Raw genomic sequence first — 13989 nt, forward strand, 5'->3', positions numbered from 1 at the left:
ACTCTCTCTGGACATCTTTAACGCGGCTCGTAGCCTAGACATTTTTTTTTTCCCTAACCAGTTCCCAACACCTCCAGAGTAGTACCTGCTGTTGGGATGGCTAAAGCTGTTGGAGCTGAAACCCTAAGATTTATACTGTGGTTTTCCAGCTCATGTGTTTTAATTTATTCCACGGTCTAGAATCCCAGAAAAAGATACATTTCACTTTGGAAAGTGTATTACAGAGGCTCGTTTTATTTCCCCAAAGTCATGAGCGTTAATAAAGGTAGAGGTGGTTTTTTTTTTTCCATCTTTAGGCACAATAAGGTCCATTTGCTGTTCACAATCAATAAAGCCCAAGGAGTTTGGACTGCTATTAATAGTAGCAGAGACCAAGACAGAATTTGACAAATTAGAAGAGGACAAATTTTGGAAGGGAAAATTATTCTTCAAGGGTGTCAGCTGTAATTTAAAGAGATCATTTTCATCCTTAACTTGATATCACAAAAGGAAGTGTTTTAACTTTGTTTTTTTCCTCCTCCTTAGGGGGCTTGAGAAGGGAGAACCAAGCAAAAAATTTCCAACCGATGTTTTGCTATTTGAACATTCCTGTATTTGAAGAGGAATCCAAAGCCAAGACATTTTCAGACAGACTGAAAACAAGATGACTCCCACTTATGAATCATTATTGCTATTACATCATACCAAGTGGAAATATACAAAGCCTAGTAACAAAACAAATCTGTGCAAACATTCCTGCCTCCCAAATAAAATGTAAACACCGTCTCTACCATCTCAATAGGTTTCTTCACATCCCAAACAACAGATGCATTAACTATTTAGCACTGCGGAGTGTTTCTCTTAACTAAATGCACAGGCTCCTGGTCCAGAGGGAACCGGCTTGATTTTCGTATCCTGACTTCCCGCACTCAGCCTCACTTCAGAGGGCCCCGGAAGATGACTCCGTGAGCTTCTTGCCAGAACCTTTTTCCTCTACATCAGTTCCCTCTGGCATGGACAGCGACGCCGTCAGAGAGCCGCTACTGCAGGATGCGGCTCAGAACCAGAAGAGGGAAGTGATTTCCACTCGTTTCCACTATTCCACCGAGTTGCTTCGGGAACGGACAGGAGTCCCCCCGACTTCTACCCCCAGTGTGCGTCACTTTAGAGGAATCCTACTTTTGTGAGATAATCTAGGCTTGGCATTAATTTCACGGCACCCATGTAGTCTTGCAATATATAGTCTTGAAGCAATGTGGTCTGTTGGGAAGAGCATGGGCCCGGGACTCGGAGGACCTGGGTTCTAATCTGGGTTCCACCAAGCGCCTGCTGTGTGACCTTGAGCAAATCACTTCACTTCTCTGTGCCTCAGTTTGCCACCTGTCTGCTGTGTGACCTTGGGCAAGTCACTTCACTTCTCCGGGCCTCAGTTACCTCATCTGAAAAATGGGGATTGAGACGGAGACGCCCTCACGGGGCAGGGACTGAGTCCAAACCGACTCGCCTGTATCCATCCTAGAGCTCAGCACAGTGTCTGGCACAGAGTAAGCCACCTGTCCGTTGGGTGACGTTGGAGAAGTCACTTTACTCCTCTGTGCCTCTGTTACCTCGTCTGTAAAATGGGGATTAAGACTGTGAGCCCCATGTAGGACAATGGCACAAAGTAAGCACTTGACAAATACCATCGTCATCATCATCATCATCCGTAAAATGAAGACTAAGATTGGGAGCCCCATGTGAGACAGGGTCTGGGCCCAATCTGATTATCTTTTATCTTTCCCCAGCAGACTGCCTGGCAGGGAGTAAAGTGCTTAACAATTACCATTAAAATAGATTTGAAAAAAATAAAAGTCTGCCTCACAGCCCCTTACCTTGACTGGATCGCAAGGTAAATCGTACGACGAAATGAGACGAGGTTAATTTCTGTTTTGTCATGGATGGTCACTTTTTGTCCTGGGGAGAAAATGAAACAGTTTCACTAGCAAATGGAATCAAAAATAATAGTTAAGAAATCACGGACATGCATCTTCACAACCGTAGGCTGCTCGGGGCACATCGGGTTATTTCGGAAGCTGCGTTAACTCTTAAAAGCCTCTAGGATAGACCGCGTTCGTCCAGGGACCGGTAGCCAGTTAGGAACCCGGTGGGTGGCTTCCGAGACTGCCCGGATTCATTAAGCATTAAAAGACGAATTGGTTATCAGAGAGGAGACATTCACTCTGTTGAGTGAACTGCTTATAACCGCGATGGTATTTTTCGAACGTTTACGTTAAGACCAAGAATGATTACAAATCGCCATTTGAAAATATAACAGTACAGGCTTGATAAATACCATCCATCATAGCACTGATCTGACAGCAAAAGAAATAAATAGATTCAGGTGCCTAGGAAGTCATTCAATAACTTATACTCATGACTCTCTCTCACCCGATGCTCCCAACTTGCATGTTCCTTGTCTGTCTATGTCCCTCCTCTTCAAGCCCACCAAGCCAACGTTCCTTTCCATCTTTAAAATCCTCCTGAGCTCTGGATGTTCTACCCAACTGATGATCAATCCCCCCAGGACAACTCTCCTCTACAGCCCCCGAACTAAATACCAGTGTATTGATTCTACTTAAAATCACTTAGCGCTTACGTAGGGATATTAATAACGTTACCGGTTGGATGAGAAGCAGAGAGGCCTAATGGCACAGCGTGGGCCCGGGAGCCAGAAAGATCTGGGTTCTGATCCCAGCTCTGCCACTCGTCTGCTGTGTGATCACGGCCAAGTCGCTTCACTCCTCTGTGCCTCGGTTATCTCATCTGTATAATGGGGTTAAGATTTTGAGCCCCACATGGGACATGGACTGTGTCCAACCTGATCAGCTTGTCTCTACCCCAGCGCTTAGTCCGGCGTCTGGCGCATGAGATGGACATAACGGGGTCATGCAAAACGATGCTGCCTCAGGACTGAAGTATTTAGCTTTAAAAGATTCTAAGATTGTTTTGGAAATGCATTTTATGGGTTATCCTGACTTGAAACAGACCACGCTTACCTTCTTCATCTTCATCACCTTCCTCGTCTTCCTCCTCATCCTCTTCACTACTTTTAGCATCTTGATCCGTGTCTGAGTCAGTGTCACCTTCATCGAGAATTTCTAGAACAAAGAAAATAAGCGGCTATCACAAGGCTCGTGGAGTTCCCCGGGAAACGAGAACGCGTGAAACTCTTGACTGGACGTGATCAAATGCCCTTGTTCCTTTACCTGAGGGAAAGAGCACATCACGAGACTTGGGCGAGCTAAGAATGAGAGACGAAAGTAGCCGGCACCTTTTTAGAAATGGTGTTGGACTGGAAACAGGCTCTTAGGGATTTCTTAAAGAATATCTACCTCCCAAAAGAGGATTGTCAGCTAATAAAGACAGATGACGGGGTCGAGACGTTCACGCTGGGTAACGCGAACTCTCTCCCGAAGAACTCTCTCGAAGAACTCCAGGAGATTCGAGCAGACTTCAGAAGCAGAAGGAAAGAGGCTCTCGACACTGTGTCGGTCCAGTTCAAGTTTTTAAAATATCTAACGGTTCTGCGTGGAAAAGGGGACTGAGAATCTCCCAAACTCCAAATGATGAACATTTTAAAAGCTGACCCCAAAGCGGTTATACGCTTTAAACTAAAACTGAATCCAAGACCTTTCAGAAAAATTCAAGTCGGCACACCGTTTCAGAAAGGGGATTACAGGAGTGGTTGGTCTCGGGTCCTTCCGCCATACTGAAGAATGATACAAATAACGGGCAGCTTTCGCTTCACCGATAAACAAGAGGCTGGCAGAATCTATCCTGCTGTGGAGAAATCTGGTCCTCTCTCTCGACTGACCCTCCCAGGACCAGGTACTGATCTCCTCTGCCTCTGTAGCCGGCCTTACTGTGGGCCAGAGCCCATTCCTGGGCTGTGCCTTACCGGCCCCACAGCCGACAGGGTCGAAGTGCGCTTTTCACTAGCCTACGTAAATGTGGCCAAGAGACCGTTTTCCAAGACAGAAGCAGCGAGGACCAGTGGAAAGAACACGGGCCTGCGAGTGGGAAGACCTGGTTCTCACCCCGGCTCCTCCAACTGTTTGCTCCGTACCCTGGGGCAAGTCACTTCACTTCTTAGTTGTAAAGAGGGGATTAAATCTCACTCCCTCCTCCTTAAAATCGGAGCCCTATATGGGACGGGGAACGTGTCCACCCCGGTTAACCTGTATCTACCTCAGCGCTCACAAAACTGCTCCATTATGGACTGTACGCCCCATGTGGGATATGAACTATGCCCAAGCCGATTAGCTTATATCTACCCAGCACTAAGAACAGTGCCTGGCACATAGTAAGCGCTTAACGAATACCATAAAATAATACAAAAACCTGCCGACTTCTAACGTCTATGCTGACCTTAGTGACTGGTCTCAACGTAACGGAGAATCACCGAGCAGCGTGCTCATCACTCGTCAGCGTTCGGGGCTAGCCTTGAGTTTACTGTGAAAAATAGAATTCTTTGGGTGCGGGTTTTCCTAGGTATTACGACCAAGGGCACGATCTTCAGAAATAGCTTCGGCTCACGGCACTGAACTGACTCTGCAAAAGAGTTCCGAGTCATTTACGTGGCGTCTCGGATTTCCGGAGCCCTGTCGGCAGCGAGCAGCTGCTCCCCAGTGACTGTCTCGAGGACTTTTGATGAACCTTCTGGAACTTCCACCAGACCTGGCACTTCTTGGGCCAGGAATTTCATCGCTACTGTGTAAATGGGAGGCAGCGTCACCCAGAGGAAAGAGCAGGGCCCTGGGAGTCAGAGGACCTGGGTTCTAATCCCAGCTCCACCACTTCTGTTGTTCTGGGTTTGTTTTTGTTTTTCTTGTTATTTGGTAGGTGCTTACTATGTTCCGGGCACTGTGCTAACTGCTGGGGTAGGTTCCAGCCAATCGGGTTGGACACATTCCATGTCCCATGTGGAGCTCTCAGTCTCAATCCCCATTTTGCAAAGGAGGTAAGTGACTTGCCCAAGGTCACACAGCGGACAAGAGGCAGAGTCAAAATTAAAACCAGGTCCTTCTGACTCCCGGCCCAGGCTCTATCCACTAGGCCACGCTGCCTCTCACACATTTGGCCATGAGGCCTTCTCCACCAGGCCACACTTGCCTGCTGCGACCCCGGGCAAGTCAGTTCTCCCTGCCTCAGGTTCCTCATCTGTAAAATGGGGATTAAATCCTCCTCCCTCCCACTTCGACTGTGAGCCCCACGTGGCACAGGGACTGTGTTCAACCTGATTATCTTTTACCTCTCCCAGAGCTTAGTACAGAGCCTGGCACATAGTAAGTGCTTATCAAGTTCCATTAAAATGAAAAAAAAAAAAAGCTCGAGATGGGGCATATCTCCCAGAGAAAACCGTCTTCCAGATCCCTTGCTGCCCTTTTATGCACGGCTGCAGGAAATTAGTTCAATAGGACCGGATCTAATCCACAGCTCTGCTTTCCCATAACAGCGAGAGGGGAATGGGGTAAAGACTAGGTGCCTCCATCTCTGAAATGATTAGCCGCCTCCCGTCCAATCTGCTTAGCCGCCGCCCGAGTCCAGGTGTACTACGGCTGCCTGGCACTTTTGAAAGTCAACATAGACGGGGGAAAGATCTCGATACTATTCCCCACGAGTCTCCTGAATTTGACATCCAGCAGAAATATAAATCTACAGTACCGTGCCATGGTCTTTAGTCAAAATGGAATCCTAGGAGCCCAGAGAATCCACTCCCATCCTAGATACAAGAAGCAAGGTGAAAAATGGTAAGAAAGAATGGCATCTCACTGCTCTTCACTACTGACAAGATCATAAACATAATCTTTTGGACCTACTTCTAGGCGTTATTTTCAAGGACATCAAAGACCTATAACCTTGTCTCTTAAAAGTGTTCTGGTTCCCTAAATCTTTCACGATGGCATTCTAAAAATGGCATCTTTTATGCATCAACTGCATCTTTTCTTTTCTGGGTTTTCTCAAAACCCGGAGACTGTTTGAGAATGGAGCATTAAATTAAAATCATACCCACCTGTCGTCTCCTAGGACGAGAAGGCTTTTTTCTCCGAAAAGGTGAGGCTGACACGGGACCCGATTAAAATTTAAAAAAATCACGAGAGGTGCAAGGCATGCAGGAGTTACTATTCACCAAATCCCATACCACCATCGGGAGTTTCAAAGTGATAGTTCAGAACAAACACAAGAGGCAAAAAAACCCCAATTCAGAGTATGGGGTAAGGATATGGTATTGGTGTTCTCAAAAAAACACAAATTCAAGAAAGGTTTAGATAAATTTGTGGACAGGGGATTCAAAATGGCATCTTAGGAAAAAAGTTAGGGCTTTGAATGGATCACATGTAATACAAAGACAGATCGAAAGGTACAGTGTGGCTAGAAAGAGCAGAGAGGCCTAGTGGATAAAGCACAGTCCTGGGAGTCAGAAGAACCTGGGTTCTAATTCTGGATGCTGTCTTCTGTGTGACCTTGGAAAAGCCACTTCCCTTCTCTGGGCCTGTCACCTCATCTGTAAAAGGGGGATTAAGAGTATGAGCCCCACTGGGACAAGGATTGTGTTCAACCAGATTAACCTGTATCTATTCCAGCGCTTAGAACAGTGCTTGGCACACAGTAAGTGCTTAACAAGTACCATTATATATAAATACTTTCAACCTGAGCATCCTAAGTGGCCGCTGAGAATACCGGGTCAGACCAGATGAGCATGGGTTGTCCCTTTAAGCTTTTCGTGTGTTCTTTTTTTCCCCTAACCGTTAACCCCTCTAGATAATTTTTAGAAGATCACACATACCCTTCTTAATTGTCTTGTACTTCTCTTCGTTTTCCAAAAAATTAGGGTCCATCTTGAAAACATCTAAAAAAACACAAACAACAGAGAAATCTCAGAAGTGTGACGCTTGATCGCCGTCATCAATACCAAGTAGACTGCGAAATGGCTCCATCTATTTCACTCACTGAGGACATCCTCTGGGTTATAGTCATCCTCCAACGGAAGCATGTGAGTAAACTGATCTTCTTCCTCCACTAGATCCAGCCCTTCCAGGACGACGGGGTGGTCCTTGAACCCATCCTTACGGACGGCAAACATCACCTCGATCATATACTGAACGCGCTTGTCGATCTCCGACTCGTGGAGGATGTTGCGCAGGCGTTCAAATATAGCTGTCGAAGGGACGAGAGAGAATGAAATGAACAAAAAGGGAGCGCGTTCAACAAAAACGCCACGCACAGAGGCGCTCCCTTACCATTGATGCCCCGAGGAGACACTTCCGTCAGCTTTAGGCCGCAATCCTTTAGAAACGAGATCGATACCTCGACGCTGTCATCTGTGGGTCTTTCAAGAAGCAGGGTGAGCATTTCCAAACATAAAACTTCATGTGCCTCGAGGAGAAAGAAAAAGTTATTGGAGCTATTTGGAGAAAAGTTTACATCCTGCACAAATTCTTATTCTAAATGGCTTCGATGTCATCAATCAACTTTTGGGGTTTTGCAGGAATATAAAATAATAGATTTTAGAATTTCTACTGTTTGCTCTGGGGTAACACCGGAACAATGAAAAATAGAAATTCCTTAGAACACAGGACAAAGTCAGGAGACCTATGCTGCAATCTCGGCTCTGCCACTTGCCTACAGAGGGATTCTGGTCAGATCGTTTAACCTTTTTTGCCTCGGCTTTGCACTGTCCTTTCTCCTTGGACCGTGAGCCCTAGGTGGGACAGGAATGGTGTCTGATCTGATTAAACTCTTTAGCAGGAAGTACACTCAAATACCACAATTATTATTGTGTTTAGGTCGCTTTCACTAAACCATATTAAGGAATTCAGTATAACTCTTTCAAATTTTTAACGGGCAAGGCCGGAAATGGGGTTTGTTTGCTCGTTGGTATTCATTTTAAGAATTTTTTTTCTAATCAATCAACTGTATTTACTGAGCTCTTACTGTGTATAGAGTGCTGTACTCTAAATATTCAGAGCAAAGTCAAATTGCTTTACCACTGAAGTGCTACAGAAAATCTACCTTTAAAATATTTACTTGGGATAGATCATGGTTTAGTAATACATTTTAAAATTATAGAGCATATTTCTTTTCCCCCCGCCGAGAGCCAGGTACTCCCCGATACACTACCAATTACCCACACTAATGCAGAGGGATAAGGTAGCAGATAATCGATACATATTTCCTAAACTTACAAATGCCCCACATGCCCACATTTACAGTCCCAGATGATCAAGAGTTTATAGATTTATTCATAACATGTATTCTTATTTTGTAATAAATCCTCATAAATCCTGGATGGGGACAGATTGCTATTCCAAAGCAATATCTAATTACTCGGGTAGAAATACCTGAGAAAGACGAAGGTTTTGTTAAATCAAAAATATGGATGCTTTGAAAAAATTCAGGCTGCACAGAAAACTTAAGCAAACTTGGTCAGAATCGATGCAGGAAAAAAAAATACAAGTACGCTGGGAATACATTCTTTATAAGAAGCGTTTTGAGTAAAAACAAAATTTGTGTCAGGAAAGGTATTAGGTTAGGGCTGCTCAACATTCCAACATTTCCACCTCCACACTCTTTTTAAGCTGGGAGAAAAAAGAAACTGTTGGAATGCCAACGTGGGGAAAAACAATGATAAACAGCATAAGAATAAAAAATGTAAACTTACGATAAAAAATGATGTACAATGACAGTTCAATGTTTCCATTAGGTGACTAGGCAGGAAGAGATATACAACAGTTTCGGCTTTTTTTTTTTAAGTCGATTTGTTCTGGCTTGCCTGTGTTCTGTTATTCATCATAGATTTTGAAAACACGTGCAGTTCAACACTCATCTTTCTTCTAACTGAGTCAGGCAGACCATATCTAAGGACCTCTCAGGTGTTTAAGGGCGGAGAAGGCCAAAACAGCAAGTGGACTTACCATTAGATGATGATAACAATAATGAAGATAATAACTAATGATACTATTTCTACTCTTCCTCCTCCTCCTCGGAATAACGGTATCTGTTCAGTGCTTACTGAGCATCAGGAAGTGCTGGGATAGATACGAAGAGATCGGACACAGTCCGTGACCCAGGTAGGGCTCGCTATCTACGGGGCGGCAACAAGTATTTAATCCCCATTTTACAGATAAGGAAACTGAGGAACAGAGACGTGACACTTGCCCGTGGTGGAGCCGGGATGAGAACCCTGCCATTTCCAACAGTCCACATATTACAAAACAAAGTGAACGACGAGAGGGATTAGTAAGCCATTCATTCGGTTGAGGGAGGCCCCAATTTCAGTCAGAACAAAAGTTCCACGATATGTGGAAGTTTGGTTTGTCGTGAGGCACTCCTAAGTGCTTTCAGACTGTCGCCCTTTTAAATGTTTTTTTGATTCTTTGTGTCTAATAATAATAATGATAATCGTGGTATTTGTTAAGCGCTTACTATGTGCAAAGCACTGTTCTAAGCGCTGGGGGATACAAGGTGATCAGGTCGTCCCACGTGGGGCTCACAGTTTTAATCCCCATTTTACAGATGAGGAAACTGAGGCACAGAGAAGTTAAGTGACTTGCCCAAGGTCACACAGCTGACCAGCGGCGGAGCCGGGATTAGAAGCTGTGACCTCTGACTCCCAAGCCCGCGCTCCTCCCACTGAGCCACGCTGCTTCTAGAGATCCTCTCTGAGGCACACGGGAGCTTTATAAAGACAGGATATCACTGCAGACACCAATACACTGAAATCAAATCCTACTCGGCAATAAACATTACTTGAGAGGTGCCAACAGATTAACCGCCCTTCAGACTGTCTTGCAAAAGAGCAGGGAGCGTCATGCACTTTCAGAGAAAACAGCTACTTACCACATTCTGGTTAATGAGATGGGCAACGAATTTTGAAGCAGTCAGACAGAGTTGCTGTAAAATGAAAGAACAGAAGTTATACAGTGAACTGGAGTCCCCCCCCAACCTCCCCCTTCCCCGATTCCTAATCCTTCATGTATAATTGCAAAACCTAGGGCCCCTGATCACACCTAATTTATCCAACATCTAATTAGTATGTGTAACACACTGTTGCAAGATACTGGAGGAAAATAGCTGGGTGAGAATCAATAAAAGGATTACACACATGAATAACAGTACCATTTGCAGCTACATTAGGTAGGCTGTAAGTTCCGGGGACTATCGTTACTTGTGATTCATCATCGACCAGGGAAAATAATCTAAAGGATGAAGACGTTCCGGCTCGGCAGAGGGATTTTAAAACTTCCACTAGAGCAACGACAAGCGCTTCTAACGCGAAGCCCCCCACCCACACGTACCTTATCGTTTCTGCGGTAGCCCTTGCGGAAATTAAGAATTAACCTCTTGAGGATTAATTCTCCAATGTGAGGGAACTTGGAGTTGATAATCGCTACAACTGCTGAATAAACATGGGTGAAAATTGGAGAAGCACTCTGGGCTTGCAAAATCGATCTAGACAGCAGTCCCCTGGGGAGGAAAAGAGAAGCACATCGATAGGCATCACGCAAAAATGAAAATTGCATTTTGTTCCTGATTATAATAAAAACCAATATTTTGCCCCATAATAAATGGAAAGCGATCCCAAATGCCATAGCGGAGCATGAAATTCATTATTTCAGTTTCAGTATATAGCTTTTATTAAGAATTCATTAAATAATAATGATGATGATGGTATCTGTTAAGTGCTTACTGTGTGCCAAGCACTGTTCTAAGCACTGGGGTAGATATAAGGTTGCCCACGTGGGGGTCACAGTCTTCACCCCCGTTTTACAGATGAGATAACTGAGGCACAGAGAAGTTAAGTGACTTGTCCAGAGTCACACAGCTGACAAGTGGTGCAGCCGGGATTAGAACCCACAACGTCTGACTCCCGAGCCCGTGCTCTTTCCATTAAGCCACACTGCTTCTGAAATGCAAATACGGTTTGAAAGACACCAGTCCTCAAGAGTTAAAATGAAACTCTGCTCCTTTAAAATCTGTTTTTCTCCTACTGCTAGTCATCTATTACAGCTCCCTAATACCATGACATCCGATTTTCAAAGGCCTTGGCAAAGCAGAGGCCAAAAGCCCACCCTCCGGTTAAAAAATGGAAATGGTGATATTCAGGCTCATGTAGAGAAAAACAATCCCACTTCAACTCTTTATTTCAAAAGAAGTTTGAATTTTATTCCAATAGGGCTCGCTCATCAGCTTAGACCCTTCTGATAGAGGGGGAAAGCCTAGGCAGTAACTCATTGGTTTGAATCTGGCTTTTCTTAAAAAAAGTGAAAGGTCACAACACTCTATTAGTAGATTAAAGGCAACCAATCCATTATGGGAATTAATTGAGCACTTACTACGTGCAGAGCACCGTACTAAGCGCTTGGGCGACTACAATGCACAGAATCAGCAGAAATCGTTTCCGGCTCGTAACGAGTTTGCGTCCATCTGAAAGTCCATGCAGACTGAGGTCATCGAAATGAATAAACGAAAATAATCATTTCACAAGACAAACCTCTGCATTTAACTTCTTTTAAGAGGAAAAAGATCATTCAGATCTCGGACATTTATACTCTCCACCTAAAGGAAAATTTAAAGGCAGGAACAGAACAAAATTACTGTATGACCAGGTTTTGCCGGCCGATGCCAACTCGATGTAGGGAGGGCATTTTGCAAGGGGAAAACTAAGGAGGCAAACTAATCAAATACATTTATGTCAAAATTTGCAGAGACTATAAAAGCAGTTGGTCCCTAAGATACGCTTCTGGAACAAAACTATTGCACTGGAGATGGCTTAGGAAATTTCAAATTTTGAAGTATAAATCAAACACCACGCCTCTACTAAAGAGCTTCCCATAACCAAATTACTCTTGGATACTGGAATTAATTCAGAGTTCTTTTGGTTCTTTTCCAGACTGGGACTCAGCTGGAGGGTAATTACTGACTAGTTCTTATTGTTGTAATCTTTACCCAACATCTGTCTTAGGATTTTAATAACTTTGCTTAGACTTTTAAATAACCGTACTTGTTCTCATTAAACCTTATTTTCTGATAACAGATAACGGAAATCTACCACACGAAGAGAAGCAGCGTGGTTCGGTGGAAAGACACCGGGCCTGGGAGTCAGAGATTATGGGTCGAATCCCGGCTCTGCCACTTGGCAGCTGTCTGACCGTGGGCAAGTCACTTAACTTCTCTGGGCCTCAAGTTCCCTCATCTGTAAAATGGGGATGAAGACTGTGAGCCTCACGTGGGACAGCCTGATGACCCTGTATCTACCCCAGCGCTTAGAACAGTGCTCTGCACATAGTAAGCCCTTAACAAATACCAACATTTATTTTTTGTTTTATTTAAAACTCTGGGAATGAAAAAACCTGGCTGCAAAGTGAACTTTTTTGGTTTAAAACCACAATACACAATAGGTGCTCAATAAAGAGCACTGATTGTTCCACTATTCCAATTTTAGGAATATTTGGCTTCAAGATTCATCTCAGATTTTCACAGGGATCGCTTAAAAGAATAACTGGCTCTACTGACACTAAATGAAACAGGCTATTTCTATTTTCCATGTAGTATTTATGATTAAAATGCAAAACATATGCTTTTATACCAGCAGATGAGGACACTTCAACAATCTGAGTTGCTATTAGTGACTCCACCTTTTCAAAGAATTTCATACAATTCATAGAATTTTGCTTTCTGGATATCGAAAGAATTTTTGCCAACAGGAGAGCTATCAAAGAATTGGAACGCTCCACAGGCTGATTTCTTTTAGAAAATGAATTACTGCATCTCTTGAAAATTAAATGACGACTGTCATTTTAATGATTCCGAAAAGATGATTTATATTATTAGAAGTAACGTATTTCATATATCGTGGATGAAAACTAATGCATGAAGCGAAGTCTGGGCAGCCTCCATTCTGGACCTTATCGGAGGCGAGGTCAAGGAAATGTGGTCCTGTAGCCCTCACACTGGAGGAACCAGTGCGATGCCTAACTTAGCTCTGACTGTAAACCCTCCCTCTCCATATCAGAGCGGACGATGGCCCTCTCCACCTTCGAACCCTTATTGAAGGCACATCTCCTCCAAGGGCCCTTCCCTGACTAGATCCTCATTTCCTCTTCTCCCATTCCCGTCAGCATCTCCCTCGCACCTGGATCTGTACTATTTATTCACACCTCCTTCTGCTCCTCATGCACCTATCCATGATTTATTTATATTAATGTCCGCCTCCCCCTCTAAGAGTGTAAGCTCACTGTGGGGAGGGGACGTGGCTACCAACTCTGTTACGTAGTACTCTCCCAAGCACTTAGTACAGTGCTTTGAACACAACAAGCACTCAAAATATATGATCGATTGATTGGAATTTGTCTCTAATGGAAAACAGCTCGCTGAGCTGGTCCAACGATAGTCAACAATTGAATCTACGACATTTATCTAGGCCTGAGTTTTTCAGCGGAGGGAAGTTCCTTTTTTCAACCCGGCATTTGTACTTATTTTATTTTTATTGATCTACTGCTCTGTGATTCACTGAGTGTGAATATATTAAAAGGCAGCTGAGACCGCTCAGCTGAACCTCCTCAGTCTTAGAGAAATCGTGGCACGGCTCTCTCTGGTTTTCTAGATCTCTTATTCAAAGCAGTCAACGTTTCTGTCTCTGTAGAGAGAGATCTGAAACTAGACCGCAAGCTGTCACTATCTAGTCATCAGTGGTTACAACTGGTGGGAATAAGATGAGACTTGGTGGGCAAATCCTCTCTTCAGAATGGACAAATGGATGCGCCTCCATTAGCAGTCGTGTCCACAAGACTTCCATTTGTTTGCAGTCTATCCCACTGACGGACTTGAGAGGGGACATTTCTCCTCATAGATGTGAGAGGAGACATTTGTTCCGAGTCTGCAATACTTGGAGATGCATGCAGAGAATCACGGAGTTGGAAAGGTGCTGGCAAACTCTGGTCCAATTCTATACCCGCATTCACTTAAATC

At 44.2% G+C, this 13989-nt stretch overlaps 1 protein-coding gene across 3 annotated transcripts in view; it reads right to left on the reverse strand.

Annotated features, from left to right (window-relative positions):
- Positions 1 to 13989, reverse strand: part of CWC22 (CWC22 spliceosome associated protein homolog) — a 55804-nt gene that overhangs the window by 24923 nt on the left and 16892 nt on the right. For all 3 annotated transcript variants that reach the window (XM_029071804.2, XM_029071805.2, XM_029071803.2), the window contains exons 7-13: positions 10317 to 10485; positions 9859 to 9912; positions 7260 to 7395; positions 6970 to 7176; positions 6806 to 6868; positions 3015 to 3116; positions 1851 to 1932 (exon numbers count right to left, since the gene is read on the reverse strand). In XM_029071804.2, coding sequence (XP_028927637.1) covers positions 1851 to 1932; positions 3015 to 3116; positions 6806 to 6868; positions 6970 to 7176; positions 7260 to 7395; positions 9859 to 9912; positions 10317 to 10485 — 813 coding nt within the window. The remainder of the gene's footprint in view (positions 1 to 1850; positions 1933 to 3014; positions 3117 to 6805; positions 6869 to 6969; positions 7177 to 7259; positions 7396 to 9858; positions 9913 to 10316; positions 10486 to 13989) is intronic.

The sequence above is a fragment of the Ornithorhynchus anatinus genome, chromosome 9 (assembly GCF_004115215.2).
Source record: "Ornithorhynchus anatinus isolate Pmale09 chromosome 9, mOrnAna1.pri.v4, whole genome shotgun sequence".
Classification (NCBI taxonomy): domain Eukaryota; kingdom Metazoa; phylum Chordata; class Mammalia; order Monotremata; family Ornithorhynchidae; genus Ornithorhynchus; species Ornithorhynchus anatinus.